The sequence below is a fragment of the Neofelis nebulosa genome, chromosome 9, assembly GCF_028018385.1.
Source record: "Neofelis nebulosa isolate mNeoNeb1 chromosome 9, mNeoNeb1.pri, whole genome shotgun sequence".
Lineage (NCBI taxonomy): Eukaryota > Metazoa > Chordata > Mammalia > Carnivora > Felidae > Neofelis > Neofelis nebulosa.
This window is the reverse complement of record NC_080790.1, coordinates 66,887,155-66,909,768: the sequence shown is the minus strand read 5'-3', so window position 1 is coordinate 66,909,768 and position 22,614 is coordinate 66,887,155. Positions and strand designations below refer to the sequence as shown.

General features: G+C 37.9%; 1 protein-coding gene across 10 annotated transcripts in view; it reads right to left on the bottom strand.

The window, feature by feature from the left end:
- Positions 1-5,365: 5,365 nt before the first annotated feature.
- Positions 5,366-22,614, bottom strand: part of CLHC1 (clathrin heavy chain linker domain containing 1) — a 40,251-nt gene continuing 23,002 nt past the window's right edge. For 9 of the 10 annotated variants that reach the window (XM_058684089.1, XM_058684080.1, XM_058684081.1 and 6 more), the window contains 4 exons: positions 21,020-21,194; positions 14,045-14,247; positions 7,680-7,859; positions 5,366-5,678 (listed from right to left, as the gene is read on the bottom strand). In XM_058684089.1, the coding sequence (XP_058540072.1) occupies positions 5,482-5,678; positions 7,680-7,859; positions 14,045-14,247; positions 21,020-21,194 (755 nt within the window). In that variant the 3' untranslated portion in view covers positions 5,366-5,481. Of the gene's footprint in view, positions 5,679-5,701; positions 6,218-7,679; positions 7,860-14,044; positions 14,248-21,019; positions 21,195-22,614 lie in introns of those variants that run through there. The other variant, XM_058684084.1, reaches the window with a different exon arrangement.

The following is a 22,614-nucleotide window of genomic DNA, read 5'->3' as shown; positions in this document are numbered from 1 at the left end:
TCTTGAGATAGGCCTGGATTGCAATGTATTTTCCTCTCAGGACTGCCTTCACTGCATCCCAAAGCATTTGGATTGTTGTATTTTCATTTTCATTTGTTTCCATATATTTTTTAATTTCTTCTCTAATTGCCTGGTTGACCCACTCATTCTTTAGTAGGGTGTTCTTTAACCTCCATGCTTTTGGAGGTTTTCCAGACTTTTTTCTGTGGTTGATTTCAAGCTTCATAGCATTGTGGTCTGAAAGTATGCATGGTATGATCTCTCAATTCTTGTATACTTATGAAGGGCTGTTTTGTGACCCAGTATGTGATCTATCTTGGAGTATGTTTCATGTGCACTCGAGAAGAAAGTATATTCTGTTGCTTTGGGATGCAGAGTTCTAAATATATCTGTCAAGTCCATCTGATCCAATGTATCATTCAGGGCCCTTGTTTTTTTTATTGACCATGTGTCTAGATAATCTATCCATTGTTGTAAGTGAAGTATTAAAGTCCCCTGCAATTACTTCTTATCAGTAAGAAGTAATCTTATCAGTAAGGTTGCTTATGTTTGTGAGTAATTGTTTTATATATTTGGGGGCTCCCGTATTCGGCGCATAGACATTTATAATTGTTAGCTCTTCCTGATGGATACACCCTGTAATTATTACATAATGCCCTTCTTCATCTCTTGTTACAGCCTTTAATTTAAAGTGTAGTTTGTCTGATATAAGTATGGCTACTCCAGCTTTCTTTTGGCTTCCAGTAGCATGATAAATAGTTCTCCATCCCCTCACTTTCAATCTGAAGGCGTCCGCAGGTCTAAAATGAGTCTCTTGTAGACAGCAAATAGATGGTCTTGTTTTTTTTTTTTTATCCATTCTGATACCCTATGTCTTTTGGATGGCACATTTAGTCCATTTACATTCTGTGTTATTATAGAAAAATATGGGTTTAGAGTCATTGTGATGTCTGTAGGTTCCATGCTTGTAGCGATGTCTCTGGTACTTTGTCTCACAGGATCCCCCTTAGGATCTCTTGTAGGGCTGGTTTAGTGGTGATGAATTCCTTCAGTTTTTGTTTGGGAAGACCTTTATCTCTCCTTCTATTCTAAATGACAGATTTGCTGGATAAAGGATTCTTGGCTACATATTTTTTTCTGTTCATCACATTGAAGATTTCCTGCCATTCCTTTCTGGCCTGCCAAGTTTCAGTAGAGAGATCCGTCACGAGTCTTATCAGTCTCCCTTTATATGTTAGAGCATGTTTATTCCTAGCTGCTTTCAGAATTTTCTCTTTATCCTTGCATTTTGCCAGTTTCACTATGATATGTTGTGCAGGAGATCAATTCAAGTTACGTCTGAAGGGAGTTCTCTGTGCCTCTTGGATTTCAATGCCTTTTTCCTTCCCCAGATCAGGGAAGTTCTCAGCTATTATTTCTTCAAGTACACCTTCAGTACCTTTCCCTCTCTCTTCCTCCTCTGGAATCCCAATTATGTGTAGATTATTTCTCTTTAGTGCATCACTTAGTTCTCTAATTTTCCCCTCATACTCCTGGATTTTTTAATCTTTTTCTCATCTTCTTCTTTTTCCATAATTTTATCTTCTAATTCACCTATTCCCTCCTCTTCCTCTTCAATCCGAGCTGTGGTCGCCTCCATTTTATTTTGCAGCTCATTAATAGCATTTTTTAGCTCCTCCTGGCTGTTCCTTAGTCCCTTGATCTCTGCAGCAATAGATTCTCTGCTGTCCTCTATACTGTTTTCAAGCCCAGCGATTAATTTTATGACTATTATTCTAAACTCGCTGTTATATTGTTTAAATCCTTTTTGATCAGTTCGTTAGCTGTTGTTATTTCCTGGAGATTCTTTTGAGGGGAATTCTTCCATTTCATCATTTTGGATAGTCCCTGGAGTGGTGTGGAACTGCAGGGCACTTCCCCTGTGCTGTCTTGAATAACTTGCGTTGGTGGGTGGGGCCACAGTCAGACCTGATGTCTGCCTCCAGCCCACCGCTGGGGCCACAGTCAGACTGGTGTGTACCTTCTCTTCCCCTCTCCTAGGGGCGGGATTCACTGTGGGGTGGAGTGGCCCGTATGGGCTACTTGCACACTGCCAGGCTTGTGGTGCTGGGGATCTGGCGTATTAGCTGAGGTGGATGGGCAAGGTGCACAGGGGCGGGAGGGGCAGGCTCACCTCGCTTTTCCTTCAGTGATCTGCTTCGGGAGGGGCCCTGTGGCACCAGGAGGGAGTCAGACCTGCCGCCGGAGGAAGGGATCCGCAGAAGCACAGCACTGGGTGTTTGTGTGGTGCAAGCAAGTTCCCTGACAGGAACTGGTTCCCTTTGGGATTTTGGCTGGGGGATGGGCAAGGGAGATGGCCCTGGTGAGCACCTTTGTTCCCTGCCAAACTGAGCTCTGTCCTCCGGGGCTCAACAACTCTCCCTCCCGTTGTCCTCCAGCCCTCCCGCTCTCTGAGCAGAGCTGTTAACTTATAACCTTCCAGATGTTAAGTCCCGCTTGCTGTCCAAACACACTCCATCCGGCCCCTCCGCTTTTGCCAGCCAGACTCGGGGGCTCTGCTTGGCCGGCGGGCTGCCCCTCCGCCCCAGCTCCCTCCCGCCAGTCCGTGTAGTGCACACCGCCTCTCCGCCCTTCCTACCCTCTTCCGTTGGGCCTCTCGTCTATGCTTGGCTCCGGAGAATCCGTTCTGCTAGTCTTCTGGTGGTTTTCTGGGTTATTTAGGCAGGTGTGGGTGGAATCTAAGTGATAATCAGGACGTGGTGAGCCCAGCGTCCTCCTACGCCACCATCTTCCTCAAGTCTTTAGAACTTCCATTTATAGGAAATATGAGAAATAGAATAACAAATAAAGTAATACCTTAAGGTCAAATACCAGTAAGACAAATCTAGCAGGTGGAACATTTTTGGTAACAACCTCCCAGTCCAACCAGTCAATAGAGAGAGAAAAAAAGGTGAGGGGGGAGGCATACTCTAGATGCAGAGATACAATAACCAAACAGAACACACAAACCTTGTTTAGATCGTAATTAGAACAAATCAACTATAAAAAGGTATTTTTAACCAGTTGGTGAAATTTGAATATGGAGTGTATATTAGATGATACTAAGGAATTATTATTTTTAAAAGTAAAATAAAGTAAAAGACACAGCTGTGTCTCCACTGAAGCTGTAATTTTGATAGCAGAGACCATACACAAAGTAGGTATTCAGTATGTGTTATTGATTCTGATGTTGAATCTATCTTGCTTGGTATTTCAAATTTACGCAAAAGGTCAAAAAGTACTGGGGAATCATTTGTACCTTTGCAGAATTACAGAATTTTTGAGTTATAAATGATAAGAGGAATTATCTAGTCAAAATAAACTTATGAAGAAAATGACACAAAGCCAGGTTGTGGTAGAGCTGGTCTCGCATGCAGGGTCCTATGCCAAGAGGCTCATGTTATGCATCTCTTCAGTGCAGCCTACAGGAGGCTCCGACTGCTTCCAAACCTTTTGTAGCTCACAGCTCCACTCCTCCTCCTCCCCCCACTTGACTTCATATTCTTTCTTGCTCTTCCTCCCAACTCCATCTCTAGACATTTTGATTTATATTCACTTGACAAGTTTCACATTCCTTGGGAAAACTGCCGCAGGTAATGCTAAACAGAGGAGGAACAATAATGAGTGGAGGAAAAACATTTTAAAATAAAAGCAAAATTAACAGTAACAACAACAGCTGCTGTTCCAAGCTTTTTCCACATTTAAGTTCCTACTTCATCCTCCTGGCTTTCAGGGATACTTTTTTCCCCTAAGTTCTGTCAATGGACACATAATAGCTTTCTATCAATTATACAAGTCTCAAAGAAAAAAGGTTTCATTGGTATATTAAAAATCAATGCTGCTAAAAATAAACAAAAATTCAAAAATTTTTTAAAAATAAAAAATCAATGCTGCTGAAATGCCTTTTCTCTTTCCCTTTCTTTTTTCCATCCTTCATCTTTTCTTTTCAAAAAATCACAGCTAATGTGATGGCCAGAAATCAAAATATTATTAGTTACTATAAGCCTTTTAGTAATACGTTGCTTTTTAAATTATGTACATATATTACTTTAAAAAATATTGTTTTAGAAAACTCAATTATAATTATGCGTTACTGTGTTTAGCAATATGTGGAAAAACTGAGAACGCAGCCAGTACCCTCTGGATTTATAAGATAAGCCAAGAAACCCTAGCATAGACAGATCATTTACTTTAGGAATAAGGTATGTCAGTATTATCAAATACACCAAAGAAGGATAATTATACAAATAAAGACAGATAGATATGTGGGATTTAGTAAGTTTAAGCCAAGCAGAGGAACATATATTTCTGGGAACTATTACATAGAAATAACAGTTACCTTCTGCAAAATTCCTCTATTATGTTATATACTTCCATTATACACACATATCACTAACCTTCATGACAAACCTTTGGAGGAGTATTACCGCCCGTATTTTACAAAGAGGAAGAGGTAAGACCAGAATTTAAATACGAGGCTACCTGATTCCAAGTTCATATTCTTTCAACTATAGAGTAAAAAAACAGACATTCAATTTAAATTTAGGAGGGGAAAGAAGCTTGACTTTTTACTCCTACTCCATCTCATAGCAGCTCACTGTTACCAAGTTCCATGATCAAGGCTGACATTTAGCTGGTACGCTCTGCCGTGGCATAAGGGCTGAAAGCTGTTAAGATTAGCTGGGGATCTGTTCTGTTTGACTCATGGTGCCCGTGCCATGTGGATCACTAAATATGTTGAATATCCTACCCGTCCATGACACAACCTGAGTATTCCAACAAATACTTACTCAGACATTTGAAATCATCCCAAACCACCTACGACATATGTTCCATACCTACAGGTATCTCAGGTCTACATCCATGCAAAATTTGGCTGGTCTTCTCTCTAGGTAAGAACATGCTAGGATTCCCAACTTTTAGAGTAGAAGCCTAACATTTGCCATTTACATTGACCAAAGCATGGGGCACATCTTTAAGTCAGTAGTACAAAATTACTAAGGATTTCACCAGTGAGTCCAACCTCAAAATGACTTCCTGTCTTTCTTGTTAAAAATCAGGCTCATAGCATTCAATATTTGGGAAATTAGTCTGACAGGATACTACCCACACCTTCCCCAGTTCTTACTATGAAATTTGATCACCAGAAAAGAATATATCTAGATGTTAGCTTATGCCCTTAGATAGAAGTACATACCTAAACTGAGTTATATTCTTGGATTTTATCAAGATTCAATATAAGAAATGACCATATGGAGAAAAAGAAAGCAACAGTCTAAATGTTTCAAGGACAAATCTAAATGTCAACATAATAAGAGCAACATGATTTCTGAGAGCTTCACACTTTGGATTTATTTATAAGTTAGTTATGCCAAAATCAGTTTGTCCAACCAACACACATAAAATGTTATACAGGCTCCCTCAACTGGTTAAGATGTAGCACTACCAAAAAACATGTTCCATTAAGTTGACTGTATCATCTTCTTGAGAAATTTCTGTAACTCCAGCCTGAGATCGAAGAATGGACATGATGTCACGAGATAATTTGTCAAAGCCATTCTGTAAACATATATTTGCTACTTCTTGCCAGTTTTCTAATGAGCAAAATGGATCATTTATCATAAGATGTTCGACTATACCTAAGGAAAAAAATTATAATATTATAGTATGTCACCTATTCTTATTTGAAAATCCATATTTAGCAATTCTTCAAAAATAGAAAGGGTTATCATTTCAACTCACTTACTATTAAACCTGATTCCTATAAGTTTAATGTGGAGCGCTTCATCCAACTCATGGTAAGTAATCAAGTGTTAGTTTCTTCTGCTTTTTCATGAACCTTTTCATGCCTCACTTCAACCCTCTACCATGTCTCACATTCCCACACCTTTACTCATCTCCTTCTTGGTAAGGCTAGCAGATATTGAAAGTTACAAGGAAGGGAGCTTAGAAAATGAAGAATGAGGGCTCAGCCTTATTCAGACTCTACAAGGTACCATTAGACACTATCATGTAATTGAGGGCTTACAGGTCTAGTTTTCATGATCCTTCAAATTCTTTTATAAATTCCCTAGTAGTGCTGACCCAAGTGCTTAAAAACCTCTTCGGCAAACCCTCCATCTTATCTCTGATAGAGAGAGACCTCTTAATGATGGGGCTTCTGTAACAAATATTTTTTCTACGGATATAAAAGAATGAGTTTATTAAATAAAACTAAGGAGATTATTTGCTTTTGAAAATCAATTACAGTGACCCCCTTGGAATATATTTATTTAGGGAACTCATTTCTTATCTATTACCTGCATTACTTATGATACTTAATGAAAGATCTTTTTAAAACATTGTCATCACTATTATTTTATTTCTACCATAACTCTGTCAAATAAAATAATTTAGTTGATATCTATAATTTCAAAATTATCTTCCCAAATACGTTTTAATGTAATCTGCTATTCATTCTTAAACCCCATGTAGTAATTTAAAATCAAATTGTCTGCTCAAGTTCCTATATTAGAGAAAGGAAAGAAAAAATGAGATTTCATTAGTAATTCTTGACCCTACTACAGAGTTATGTTCAGAGTAAATATCATATGTAACTGATACGTACATATATATTTAGTTTAAGATTAAAATATAGAAAGATTATTTCCAAGGGCACCTGGGTGGCTCAGTAGGTTAAGTGTCTAGTGCTTAATTTTGGCTTAGGTCATGATCTCATGGTTTGTGAGTTCAAGCCCCATGTTGGGCTCTGCACTAAGAGCACAGAGCCTGCTTGGGATTCTCTTTCTCCTCCCCTGCTTACAGTCTCTCTCAAAATAAATATTTTTTTAAAAAAGATTATGTCTAAATAATACTTAAAATATATAAAAAGTTATTAAATATAAATATTTATTAATATATGTAAAGTTTTTAGAGTAGTGTTAGTTAATATAATTATTAAAATGTTCCCCTAAATCTTCACAAAGATTCTCTCTTCTTTGTAATTCCCTCAAGATATAAATACTATTGGGGCACCTGGGTGGCTCAGTTGGTTGGGCGTCCTACTTTGGCTCAGGTCATGATCTTGCAGTTCATGAGTTCCAGCCCCACATCGGGCTCTATGCTGACAGCACAGAGCCTGGAGCCTGTTTCAGATTCTGTGTCTCCCTCTCTCTCTACCCCTTCCCCACTCACACTCTGTCTCTCTCTCTCAAAAATAAATAAACATTGGGGCGCCTGGGTGGCTCAGTTGGTTAAGCGTCCGACTTCCGCTCAGGTCATGATCTCATGATCTGTGAGTTCGAGCCCTGCGTTGGGCTCTGTGCTGACAGCTCAGAGCCTGGAGCCTGCTTCACATTCTGTGTCTCCCTCTCTCTCTGCCCCTCCCCTGTTCATACTCTGTCTCTCTCTGTCTCAAAAATAAATAAGCGTTAAAAAAAATTAAAAAATAAATAAATAAACATTAAAAAAATTAAAAAAAAATACTATTGTTAACAGACTATTATTGACATGGTAGTCTTTACATTTATAAACTCTTAAAGTCAATTCCTGCCAAGAAGGAATTCTTAGGAAGAATGAGTTAACTCAAACATAATAATCTTGAACCTTTCCCTAAATAACCCAATACTTTTTCTTCTACAACAACATTTTACTATACTTACCTTTCCCACCTTTACTTATCTCTTGAAGTAGCTTAATGCCAACTTTTTTCATATCTGCAGAGAACAGATGAAGTATAGCAAGACCAAAAGATAAAGATGGTGGTTTCCCGTTCCATTCTCTAGTGAGACACTGAATTAATTCAGTGTGAGGACATAACTTGATTAGGTCCATCAGGTCATCTGAAAGCAAAATTCAAAAACTATGTCTCAACATCCTAATATGATACATCAACTACAAACTGGGACCAGCTAATATCTATACCTGCCAATCAACATTTCTTTTTCCAATCCTTCCAAAGCCCTCAGTGAACTCAACACTACTATCTCCAATCAAGAAGAAAAAAAATCATGCTCAGCATAGCAAAAAACGAAAGAAAACTACTAGTAGCAAGGACTACCAGGAAAACAAATTATCAAAGAACTGTGGTAGAATAGAAATAATTAGATTGGCAATCAGGAAACCTGATCTAACCACAATTCCATCAGTCCCTTATTCTTTTGGATCCCAGTTTATGCATCTTAAAAGTGCTAGCATTAGGGCTCCTGGGTGGCTCAGTTGGTTAAGTATCAGACTTTAGCTCAGGTCATGATCTCACGGTTTTTGAGCTCGAGTCCCACATCGGGCTCTCTGCTGTTAGCTCAGAACCCACTTCAGATCCTGTCCCCCTCTTTCTCTGCCCCTTCCCTGCTCTCTCTCTCTCAAAAATAAATGAACATTAAAAAAATAAAGTTTTAGCATATCCAATTTCTAAGGTTCCATCTAACAATATTATGTTTGTCTATATCTTGCTGTTCATATTTGGGCCAACTTCTAGTGAGTATAATTTCTTTCTTCCTGTGCCTTGCACAGAAAAAGGGGCTCAGTAATTTTTTTCCTAAAAATATTATTTTAGAAACTCAAAAATGAAGACTTTAAGAAGCCATTAGCCTGTTCAAGTAGCTAGTAGCTGAGCCATATGAAGTTGCCTACATTTGACCATGCTTTATTACAAAAAAGGATATTTCATATGGTTTAATATACTAGATAACTACTGAGTTGATACTACAATTATGATTTACATTTAAAAAAATTTTTTTAATGTTTATTTATTCTTGAGGGAGAGATAAGAGTGTGAGTGGGGGAGGAGCAGACAGCGAGGGGGAGACACAGAATCTGAAGCAGGCTCCAGGCTCCGAGGTGTCAGCACAGAGACCCATGCGGGTCTCGAACTCACAAACCATGAGATCATGACCTGAGGTGAAGTTGGACGCTTAACCGACTGAGCCACTCAGGCACCCCATGATTTACATTCTTAAATTTATAAACTTTGTGTTAACTAAAGTTTTTCAAGTAAAAAATTTACTTTCTCAGGGTGCCTGGATGACTCAGTGGGTTAAGCATCTGACTTTGTCTGAGGTCATGATCTCATGGCTCATGGGTGCAAGCCCCGCATGGGGCTCTGTGCTGACAGCTCAGAGCCTGGAGCTTGCTTTGGATTCTGTGTCTCCTTCTCACTCTGCCCCTCCTCCCCAGCCCACACTCTGTCTGTCCCTCTCTCTCTCAAAAATTAACATTAAGCATTAAAAAAAAATTTTGTTTTTAATATTATTCTTTGGTCACAACAGAGGTAGTATTCAGAATAATTCCTAAAAGCCTTTTAAGAACTACCATAAACATAATTTGCAATTTTTTGACTGATAATATAAGATAATCTAGTGTTTATTAAACATATATTTACTGTACTAGGGACTTACATATATGAAATCACTGCATTTAATATTCAGTATAAGTGAGATATTATTATTCTCACATTAAAAGTGAGGAAACAGGCTTAGAGAAGTTAATTTTCCCAGAATTATACACATGATATAAAGGAGAACGAAGTTCATCTAATCCATCCAAGTCCATGACCTTCCAATCTTTAGCGATGCTCCTCCAAAACAATAAGTACATGTGTGATGCACTGTATGTATGTACATATACACATACATGCACATACACACATAAATAAAAGAGAGATAAATGATAAAAGAATAAGCAAGGAATAGCAGAATATAATTCTGTATCAATAAAGTCAAACTTTTTTTTTTAATTTCCCTAGAGAAGAGGTAGAAGAAGTTTATGATTTGGGCCACTCAAACTGGCCTTCACTAAGGTGAAGCTATTTATATAGCATCCCCCAGCCACCAGCATTTCGTAACTCACACATTTTGCTGTTTCATTCAATCAGGCATTCAAATTCCCCTCTCCTTGAATTCATTAATTAACCACTATTTACTTAAGTATGTACAAGATACGGCCTCTGACTAGTTCAAAGGAACACAAATTCAAATCCTATGACCTTTCTCCTCTGCTTACTATGGTTTGGAATCCATTTGGTCATTTCTTAGTTTGACAGGTTATTAATCAATTTTTATCTCATGGATGTTCTTGGGGTTTTTCTCCAAATTTTTATTTACATTTTACTTAGCTAACATACAGTGAAGTATTGGTTTCAGGAATAGAATTCAGTGATTCATCATTTGCATACAACACCCATGCTCATTCTAACAAGTGCTCTCCCTAGTACCCATCACCCATCTAGCTCATCCCCCCCCTCATCACCCTTCAGTTTGTTCTCTATCATTAAGTCTCTCATGGTTTCTCTCCCTCCCATATGTTCATCTGTTTTGTTTCTTAAATTCCACATATGAGTGAAATCATATGGTATTTGTCTTTCTCTGACTGACTTACTTCTTTAGCATAATACATTTTAGCTCTATCCATGTCATTGCAAATGACAAGATTTCATTCTTTTGGATGACTAATATTCCATTGTGTATATATATCACATCTTTATCCATTCATCATCAGTCTGGACATTTGGGCTCTCTCCATAGCTTGGCTATTGTTGACAATGCTACAATAAACACTAGGGTGCATATATCCCTTCAAATTTGTATTTTTTTTTTATCCTTTGGGTAAATACCTAGCAGTGCAATCGCTAGATCATAGGGTAGTTCTATTTTTAACTTTTTTTTTAAGTTTATTAATTTATTTTGAGAGAGAGAGAGTATGGGTGTGTGAGCAGGGGATGGGCAGGGAGAGAGGGAGAGAGAGAATGCCATGCAGGTTTTGTGCTGTCAATGCAGAGCCCAATGTAGGGCTTGAACTCACGAACTGTGAGATCATGACCTGAGCTGAAACCAAGAGTTGACGCTTAACCGACTGAGCCAGATGTCCCTATTTTTAACTTTTTGAGAAATCTCCATACTGTTCTCCAAAGTGGCTGCAGCCATTTGCATTCCCACCAACATTGCAAGAGGGTTCCCTTTTCATGGATATTCTGTTTTAATATGATTATAAAGGCCGATATGCCAAGTGTGATAGATGTTTAACTCACGAACATTTAGAGCAATGGTTCTCAAAATATGGTCTAGGGTTTATAAAGTCAAAACTATGTTCATAAAAATACTAAGCTGTTATTTGCCTCTTTCATTCCCATTCTCTCACAAATATACAGTGGTGTTTTCCAAAGACTATATGACATGTAGTCTTAAAACAGACTGAATATAGGAGGAGATATAGGAAGCCAGCTATCTTATAGTAATCCAGATATTGTAGAGATTTGCAAAAATGTAGAAAATGCAACTCTTTTTATGAAATTCCTTGGTTTTGGAAAGTTTTTTTGTTTTTTAAAGTATATTTATTTATTTTGGAGAGAGAGCACGTGCATGTGTGGGAGGGACAGAGAGAGGGGGACAGAGAGAGGATCCCAAGCAGGCTCCCCACTGTCAGCACAGAGCTGGATGCGGGGCTCAAGCTCATGAAACCTTGACATGGTGACTTGAACTGCAATCAAGAGTCAGACGCTTAACCGACTGTACCACCCAGGCGCCCCAAGGAAAAGTTATGTCTTATAAAAAATATTTTATTATGATAACATGTGATGGGTTTATTGTTGTTTTCTTTAAATGAATAAATATTTTAAAATTTTCTGTTTTAATTTCTAATAGGATAAATATCAACAGATATAACCCATATAAATATAAACTCTTTGGGATGTTCAGTGCTTTTTTAAAAGTGTAAAAGAGGGGTGCATGGGTGGCTCTGTTGCTTAAACATCCAACTTCAGTTCAGGTCATGATCTCACAGTTTGTGAGTTCAAACCCCTCACCAGGCTCTCTGCTGTCAGTGCCAGAGCCCACTTCGAATCCTCTTGTCTCCCTTTTGCTGTCCTTCCCCTGCTCACTCACTCACTCACTCTCTCTCTCTCAAAAATAAATAAACATAATAAATAAATAAGTAAATAAAAGAAACCTGAGACCAAAAAGTTTGAGAGCTTCACATCTAGAATAACCCAATTTCCACTTAAGTATATTCACTTGTGTAATGATAATGGGGAAGGTGAACAAACAAATCATTTCAGGTTTTATTCTAAATATTATTGGGGGGGGTGGAATAATTTTTATTTCTAAAACAGATGCTCCTTTAGTCAGATTTATGCTTTTGGAACAAAACTTTCTTATAATTTTTGTTTTTGTTTTGTTGTGGTTTTGGTTTTTGTTTTTTAATTTGTAAATGTATAACTGATAGTCTAAATCTGAGAACATTCTTTTCTGAAAGTATAAAATTAAGTCTTTCCCTCAAGGCCCCATGATACCATGGGTTTTTCAGGGTTTCTACTTTTTCTCAAGTTATTATTTTCATCTTATGATGTGCTAAATAAATTCTGAGGATAAATATCAAGGTTCTAATTATATAGAGTGTCATTACTTCTTAAATTATTATAATAACATATAATTATTTTAGATTATAATGCAGGAGCAGAACAATACAATAATGAGTCAATCACATTTCTATGCATTTATGCAAGGCAAATTTTGCAAGCAAAACAGAAACTTCATTCACATTTCAGTCAATATAAATTCTAGAGTAATCATTTCTTACCTGTGGAAAAATAACACTTAAAACAGAAACTGAACCTGTATACTTAGATAATAAAAATAAAATATCTAATTCATTCAATAAATATTGAGTAGTACCTACTATGCCAGATTCTATCCTGTTGCTGTGTGTACGTAGGCAATTACTTACCTCTTTGAGCCTTAGTTAGCCTCTCTGTGGAAAGGTTTTTTTTTAATCTATAAAATAGGGATAATAACAAAACCTACTTTATAGTTAATGTAAGTATTAAGTAAGATAATGCAAGTAAAAAGCCAAACTATAGTATCAAGTGTGCTGTTAATATAACAAATGAAGAAATTCATAACTTTAAAAAATAGATGCTAAGTAAAATTAAATTTATTGTTTGAAAATAATCAGATTCAACTGCCATAAATGATCCTCTTTCCCCGAAAAATATGACCTAGAAGTGCTGTAGTTTGTCTTATTTGCAACTTCTTAGAATTGGGGTACAGAGCCTGCAAATAAGAATTCAGACATAGACCTGGGATATAGGAGAGGTCAGGCTGCCTGTACACGTAGGTTAGTGCTGAACTAGATTCATAAGAGATCAGCTCATTCAACTATAGTTACCCTAAGGTTGACAATGCTCTCAGATCACTGCCTACTTGTAACCTAAGTGTTTCAAAATTTTGAAATGAACATTATTTTACTACTTCTTCATTTTTAATGCTCATATCATAGTTTACATACACTCATATGTAACAAATAAGTGCAGCTATTTAAAAAAAATTCTCTAAGTAGCATGCTCTGAAATATCTGCAAAATAAACTGTGTACTTCAGAGGGAGAGAAGCAGAGACACCCAGACATCTACCTTCTTGAAGGCTGCCAGGTCGTCCCCTCAGGACAGCCTGAGGCTCAGTCCCTGTCATGCCTCTGCCAGACATGGGAGATAAACAAGATCTCAGCAACAACTGACCTTAAGGCAAAGACCACTCTGACTGGGCTGGCCACAGCTACCCAGGACCCTCCGTTAGCACCAAGGACTTGGTGAACTTCACTCCCTCAGCTCAGTGTTCCCTCTGTGGATCTCAGCATCTCCACTTGTATGACAGGCCTAGCAATGACTACCTGATGGGACTACTGTGAGGACTGGCTAGAAGGGTGTGAGAACACATCTAGACTCTGGCACATAGTAGGTTCTTAATAAAAGCTAGGTTTTTGTTAAAAACAGACAGACAAAAATTGTATGTTTCAGGATTCCACAGTTTACTAAACGTTTATGTAGTGAAGAAATATTAATGTATTTTAATGTCTAGCATGAAAGTCAATCAGTTCTAGCTTAACTGTTTTCACCAAAAATTATAAAAATCTACTTATTAGTATATGTAAAATAGACTTTAAAATGTAAATCCAAAATATTGCCTACTATCATGTGTGATCTTACCAGTAAAGTCTAGAATTCGAATACATACCAATAAGTAGGCTTTTTCACTTACCGGAAGTAAAGTCCTTGAACTGCTGTATGTATTCCATGGCCCCATGAATCTGACCCTGTTTACACAGGCAAAGAAGAGCTTTCTTGTGCAGGCCACATTCAGTGTAGATAATCTGAGCTAAAGCCAGGCACTTGGCCTTGTTATAAGTATCCTGCTCCCCATAATCATAAATGACATCCCCAGCCTCCTCAGAAAATGTGAGCCTAGAGCAAGCAGATCAATAGGTATACTTTAGAGAGCTCATGGTAAGTGGATGAGAATAAAATATTTTAAAATTCAGCACAGTAGAATTGGATTTTCCATGGTCTGTAAGAATTACAAGTTAATAGACAATTGATGTAGGAGAAATTAAACATATCCAAGATTTAACAAAAACAAAAATAATCACATACTCTTTTGTGGTGGGGGAGGGGGAGGAGACATTTTGGTGAAACTGACCTCAAGTTTTTTCAAAAATCTACAAACATGGTTAAAACTCTCCTAAAAAAGACTGGTGGAATTTAAAGTAACAAGGTAAATAAAAATTATTTTATAATTGAGGATCTCAATGTTCTCAGCAGTTATACAGATTTTAAACCCTGCAGAATGTAAGAATTCATTAAATGTTGGTTAAAGATAGTGACAACAAATTTTAGCTCAAAATTAGTGACAGATCTTGCAAGTGTTTGCAAGAAACGTGTGACATCAGTGTTATTTTCTAAACTGCTATAGAATTATAAAAAACAACAGGGGTAAAAAAGGGTTTAAGATGTCCCAATTTCCCTTGTCATCACATTTTAATGCACATCTTCAAACACAATTGGAGTGAACCATCTGCACATTAACTCCACCTAGAAACGATCAGCATAGGCCAAAACACATTTGGGTATAATTTAAGATATCACTTCCAATCACTGGTTGTACGGACATTGTGCTTTAGTTTTATTTTAAATTAATAGCTACAGAGTAACAGTAATCACATAATATTGATATCTGTACACATGTAACAAAATACCAGTAACATTCAAATAAAATCCTGAAATCCCTATAAAATGTGTTTACTGAAAATTCAGTAAATAAAGCCTGCCATGTTTATTGGGGTGGCCAAAGAGAAGTGTGTCTGAAATCAAAAGGCAGCTTCTGAGTAGAAATCAATTATTTAATAAGCAATTTACCTAACTTTTACATTTTAGTACCAAAACATGGGTTTTGGTAGCTATAGCCACGATGTTTCCGAAGGCTGAACAAGGAATTATTTCAGTCATTTTAGTGACTGTATAACCAGAGCAAGATGATAATACCAGTATTATAGTATTTCTTTCTCTTATTAATACCATAATTTTATTTTTGTAAGAGGTCATCACTAACATGATGTGGTTCCACCTGAGAAAAGGGCAGAGCTGAGGACTAAGGTTGCTTTGTCCTGGTTTGTCATTTTCCAAAAGGATGATGTATGACTTAAAAAATATATATATTGAAAGGGAGGAAGAGGGGGCGCCTGGGTGGCTCAGTTGGTTGGGTGTCAGACTTCAGCTCAGGTCGTGATCTCGCAGTCCGTGAGTTTGAGCCCCGCGTTGGGCTCTGTGCTGACAGCTCGGAGCCTGGAGCCTGTTTCGGATTTTGTGTCTCCCTCTCTCTGACCCTCCCCCGTTCATGCTCTGTCTCTCTCTGTCTCAAAAATAAATAAAAGTTAAAAAAAATTTTTTTTTTTAATTAAAAAAAAATTTAAAAAAAAGAAAGGGAGGAAGAGGGTCAAGCCCCAAAAGAATGGAACTGGCCCTGAAGGAAAAAGGGGGAAAAAAAAAAACAGGGATTCTAGCCCTGGGGAAAGGGAGGTAGTCAAGCACCCTGTACCCAACTGGAAAATGAGCCTGGGAACCTCTGTCCCTGTTTTGCCCCTAATCACCTCATTACATCCCTCTTTCTGTTTTCTCAAAGTCTCCTTCTTGGCTCTCCCATCCCTACTTCCAATTCTAAGAAGACTTCTGAAAGTGGATTTCTAGACTGGCTCTGGAGAATATATATGACTAATAAATAAATTTAAAAAAATGTGCTTAACTCCATTAGTAAACTAAGGTATATTTGATTATAAACCAGATTATAGATTTTTTTTAATGTTTATTTATTTTAAAGAGAGAGAGAGAGAGAAGACACAAGTTGGGGAAGGGCAGACAGAGAGTGGGAGACACAAAATCCAAAGCAGACTCCAGGCTCTGAGCTGTCAGCACAGAGCCCAAAGTGGGGCTTGAACCCACAAACCTTGAGATCATGACCTGAGCCAAAGTCAGACATTCAACTGACTGAGCCACCCAGGCACCCCAGATTGTAGATTTTTTTAAGCCAAAATAAAGGTAATATACAATCACTAAATCTATGCATCATATTTATTTACTGTTATTTTGTAGGATTGGGTTTGTCAAGTTAATATTTCAGAGGATATTTTCCTCTTCCGGGAGCAATATCTGCAATTTAGAGAGCCAATGCCAACAAAACATTTCTTAAGTTTAGGCTTTCTGAGTCAAGTGATTAGACTTTCCCCAGGTAAGAATGACTAAGAGAGCCAAGATTAGTCTATAATCCAGGCTGTTTTATGGCTGGCTCTGTGCAGGGCTTCAAGGAAAGAACTGTAGAACTTTTTAAGGTAGCCATATGGTAGAGGCCAGGTCACTGGAGTCAGAGACCAGAGGAAAGAGGCTAAGAATAAAGAATGTGAATTACCTTCAGTATTCTGTTATATCATCTCAGGATCCTTAATAGTGGTGGTATTTTCCAAATTTATGCAGTCAAGGAATTGCAGAAGAATTTAAATTCTTATAATTAAGAGGTAGAATTGGCCAAGAACAATCAGTATATGTGGGGAAATTAATCTTGTCTTATGTGTCTCTGCATCAGACAACAGGTGTTAATGAACATGCACTTTCTAATGGTGTTCTCATGTCTGAACCATTTCCAGTGCTCCCTGACAAGTACTTTCTGTAGAGGGCGTAGAAGGTGGGACCAGGTAGAAAAAGAAAGAGGCAAAGGGTAAAAAGAGGGGTATATGTACGAAGAAGTTTCCTAAAACAGAATTAACTATTACGTGAACAGTAAGTGAAGCCCATAACAAGAGGGGGTGGGAAAAAGATACTTTACACTGGTAAACAATAGTGCCATCAATCTAGGACAGTTTAGGACTCCCCAGTGTCATGCAAGGGAAATGGTGAATTTGGAATGGGTGGCAGTAGGCACTAGTATGCAAACTTGCCATTTTTAAGTCTGGGACATTTAGAAGTCATGAATTTGTTATTTAGGGAGTGCTTACATTAGTCCTTCCATCTCCCTTATGATATACTTCTTAAATATGAGAACTGTAACTACTCTTTAATATGTAGCCTACATCTGTATGTATCCAGAACCAAGCAAGCATAGTCCTTAGACTGAAAAATAAGCAGGCTGTGGCTACCAGACAGATGACAGGACTTTCCTCACTCTGCCTTCCAATACTCACAGCCCAACCCATGTCCACCAGACCCAGCAAATGTAACTTGATCTTCATAAATAGGCAGACACTGTTTTAGTCCCCTTTACTGGACCAGTGACTCTTTCCCAGCTGACTACTAACAGCTCACAGCTGTTGCCTTCCCCAGAGAACAGCCTTCTCCAGCTGTTGCCCTAAGCTGACTAGCTACCTTGCCCAGAAAATTATGCTTATCTTTCAACCCCCCAGTAGTGTAGAGCTGACAACTGATTAGTAAGGAATACAAAAGGTCAGTACCATAATTCAAAAAGAAGCAAGTCTGGCAGGATTTATGTTCCATAGTCCTCCCCCTGTAATACTAGCTAATATTAGATTTTAACCTGAGTTCACATCGTAGCTTGGTTCTTTCCGCTTCCCTATCCCATCTCACTCCTTCACTTATAATATTTCTCGAGGAGTAGTCTATCAGTAAATGATATGCACTCAAATCCAATTATCACGCTCTCTTTAAGGGAATAGGGAACCTGAGGGCCAACCATATTCCTCTCTGCCTTGTTATGTAACAACAATCTTACCTTTTTATGATAACCAAAGTTGACTATGACTCACAGAACCTAAATTTGCAGGCATGAGAATTTTATGTGTCATCCTGACTGGCTCATAGAGTGCCCAGATATTTAGTCATATATTATTCTGTGTGAGTCCGTGAGGATGTATTTGAAAGAGAGTAACATTTGAATCAGTAGACTGAATAAAGCAGATTGCTGTGAATGTGGATAGCTCTCATCCCATCAGTTGATGGCCTGGAGGGTACAAAAAAGGCTGACCCTCTTTCATATAAAGCAGAACTCCTCCTGCCTGACCGCTTAGCTGGGACATCAGTCTTTTCCTACCTTTGGACTCAAAAAGAAACATTGGCTCTTCTTGGGTCTTGAGCAGCCTGAAACTTACACCATTGGCAGCTCTCTTGGGTCTCTAGCTTGCTGACTGTGGATCTTAAGACTTATCAGCCTCCATATTCACAGGAGCCAATTTCTTCATGGGTGTGTGTATGTATATATATCCTATTGGTTCTGTTTCTCTAGAGAACCTTGATTCCACCAAGTGGGTTACTGGGGAATCAGCTGAGCAGAGCCACTCTTTTATCTCCCAGACCCAAGTATTCTACGTACTGGAGATATACTATACAATCATCACTAGTTTAAAGTGTACATTCCATCCTGAAGGATGTTACTGTCTTCAAAAGATGGAGCAACAAGCTGGCATCACCTGGACACAACCTGAACCATTCATGAACCAAGTTTGGGTTTTTTTCTTCCTTGCCTGCTGGTCTTAGGTCACCCCCACCCCTGCATGAGGCTTTAGGTGTGAGCTGTGGAAGTTGTGTTGGTCAGTTGGTGGTAGTTGACATGAGTTCTGGGCCACCTATTCCTGAAGCTAACTTGTGTACTCTGGATCTGCCTGAGCACTATCTTCACTGTACCTGATTTTAGATGGACTCTCTGAGCCCACCTGACCTCATGACTTGGTGTTTCTGTCAGAATCCAGTTCATGATGAGGTGTTCTAATTCTAAAGTCATTGGTGTTCCCTGGATAAACACTCCAACTTTAGCAGGACTCAGTAGGCACTTTTGGAATCTTAAGTGCCTACTTTGGAATCTTAAGTATATGGTTACTTGTTACAGGTGGTAGATGATCTACTGGGATATTGCTGGGTAGTCCCGGGCCAGTTAAAAACTATTAGTGGGTAAATCAATAATCATGGTTTGATAAAGGCATGGAAACCACAGTCATCCTACCAGACAAGCCATTAAGACCAATAGAGTGCGAAGAATATAAAATGGATGATAGAGGAGAAAGATGAGTAATAATTAATGTGGATGAATCTCAAAATAATTAAAGCAAAAGAGGCAGAGCAAGAAAAAAAGAATACATACTGTATAATTCCATTTATATAAAATTCTAGAAAATGAAACCTCATCTAAGGTGACAGAAAGCAGATCAGTGGTTACCTGGAAATGGTGGTGGGGGTTGGAATGAGGTTGATTATCTTGACTGTGGTGATGATTTCATGGGTGTATACATATGTCAAAACTTGTCAAACTGTACACTATAAATATGTGCAATTTATAATGTCAGTTATATCCCCATAATGCTTTCTAAAAACTCATCATATTGTACACTTTAAATATGTAGAGATTATTGTATATAAATTCTATCTCCACAAAGGTGTAAAAACCAAATTATAGCCCTATGATCAATTGTCATGACAAGGGCTATATATAGTTCATTCTACTAACCCTTCTAAGTTTCCCCCAGAATTTTAACCACAGAATCCTAGAGAAGTTGTGCCTAGATGGAATGAAATTAAAGTGAGAAGAAAACACATTTGTGTTGTGCAAATGGTTGACTACAGTAGATGCTGATTTAATGTTCTGCCCGGATCCTCATTGCTGAGACAGCATACCCTTCCCCTCTGGGTGCTGGCTGTCAGTGGCTCACATGTCCCTCCCTTCTGTAGCAAATTGCCCTTTGCTGATGGGAGCCACCAGGCCTAGGAAGTTATGCCCCATCCAGGCAGCCTATAGCCCTAATAGAGACTAACAGAGAGGTACAAAAGACTGATCCCTTGCCTCAAAGGGGGCAGCTCTTTGGTGTGGTTTATGCTCCAGAGCCATTCCTCTACAAATAAGACCAAGATTAGAACTTGCCTAAGATCACAACTTTTCTTGGCTTCCCGAACATACACACACTCTTTCCTATTTTGCTTCACTCACTCCCTTATAGGGTTTTCTTGAGAAGCCCACCTTCTATCAATCATGTCTGAGGCTTTGGTTATAGGAATCCAAACTAAGGGAGCTCTAGTACAAATCTGCCTACCTATACTGAAATCCAACTCCAAGAAGCATTTCCTGCCTGTCTTTGCTGGTGTATATGTTCTTTTTTATTTTTTTTTTAATGTTTATTTATTTATTTTGAAAGAGAGAGAGACAAAGAGAGGGATGGGGAGGGGCAGAGAGAAAGGGAGAGAGAATCTCAAGTAGGCTCCACACTCACCATGGAGCCCGACACCAGGATCAGTCCCATGAACCAGGATGTCATGACCTGAGCCAAGATCAAAAGAGTTGGATGCTTAATGGACTGAGCCACCCAGGCGCCCCTGGTTTATATATTCTAAATGCAACATGGGTCCACATCCATCCTGCTTATAAGTTTTCTCCTAGGTATATCCTTCACATGTAACCATAACCTCTCTGGATCCAAGTTCCTGCCTATCCCTCTCAGTAGCATGATACTGATAAATCCTTTTCTGTCCTGACTGATGAATTCATGGGTCATGAATCATCCCATGAACCACTATTACTCAACTCCTGATCTGGGTTTATGTGACTAGGCCCCGTTACTCCATGAATGCTTAGTAAATCGTCTCTGAAGGATTAATTGTTCAGGATAAGGTGCTGATAAAAAACTACTGAAATCTTGAGAACAACCTCATTAACCATATATCAAAATTAAGTCAAAAGCTTAATTTTGCTTACCTTTCCTGAGTGACCCAATTGATAACTAAATCTAAACGTTTTTCAGATAATCCACATTGGATTCCTTCCAGGGTCAGTTCTGCATCAATAGGTCGTCTGCATGCATGACTTGTGCTAAAGATGGCTTCAAAAAATAAGAGTAATGGAAAAGGCTTTCCTCTAATTTTTCCAACAGCTACAGAGAGAAGAAAAGTTTTGAGTTGAATACTTTAAGTAACAGTTTGCTTTTTCTTACTTCATATTATTACTTTCATCTCTTTGCATTTTCAAAAAATTTCAGTCTACAATTATGTACTGATAATGTTTAACTAATGCTTATGGATTAAACTTTCATTGTGGGTAATAACTAAATATTATATGCTATATGAAAACAGAGGCAGAGATTAGAATGATGTGTCTCCAACCAAGGAATGCCAAAAGTTGCCAATAGCCACCTAGAAGGTAGGAGAGAAATATGCAATGTAATCTCCCTAAGAGCCTCCACATGGAACTTTTAAAAGTTCAAAGAATATACCACCAGCAGACCACTGTAAGAGATGTTAAAAGTAGTCTTTCAAGCAGAATTAAAATAATACCAGATAGAAATATGAATCTACACGAAGGAATAAAGACCAGAAATGGTATATCCTATGAATATAAGTATTTAGAAGCATACTGTTTTATATAATACATAAAGTGGTATAACATCACATAAGGGTAGAGTATGAGAAGTAAAAGTTATGATCTATAAACCTTAAAGCAACAACTAAAATAAAACAACAAGGAGTTACAGCTTATAATGAGCAAAGGAGAAAAATGGAATCATGAAAAAATTCAACTAATCCAAAAGAAGGCAGAAAAAGAGGGAAAAACAGTAACAAAGAAGAGATAAGAAAAATAGAAAACAAATAAAACTCAACCATGTCAACAATCACATTAAATATAAGTGATCTAAACACTCCAATTGAAAGGCAAAGATTGTCAGAGTGTATAAAAAAAGTAGAATCCAAGTATATGTTGCCTAGAAGACACTGACTTTATTTATTGGTCTTTTATTTTTATTTCAAGTTATTATTTTAAATTCTAGTTAGTTAACACATATGGTAAAAATGGTTTCAGGTGTAGAATTTAGTGATTCATCACTTACAAATAACACCCAGTGCTCATCACAAGAAGTGCCCTCCTTAATACCCATCACCCATTTAGCCCATCCCCTGCCCACCTCCCTCCAACAACCCTCAGTTTGTTCTCTATAGTAAAGAGTCTCATGGTTTGCTTCCCTCTCTTTTTTATCCCTTCCCCCATGTTCATCTGTTTTGTTTCTTAAATTCCACATGAGTGAAATCATATGGTATTTTTCTTATTTCACTTAGCATGATACACTTTAGCTCCATCCACATCACTGCAAATGGCAAGATTCCATTCTTTTTGATAGCTGAGTAATATTCAACTGTGTATGTATATACCACATCAGTTGATGGACATTTGGGCTCTTTCCATAGTTTGGCTATTGTTGATAATGCTGTTATAAACATTGGGGTGCATGTAGAAGACAATGACTTTAAATACAAAGATACAAATAGATCAAAAGTAAGAATATGGGAAAAAATATACCA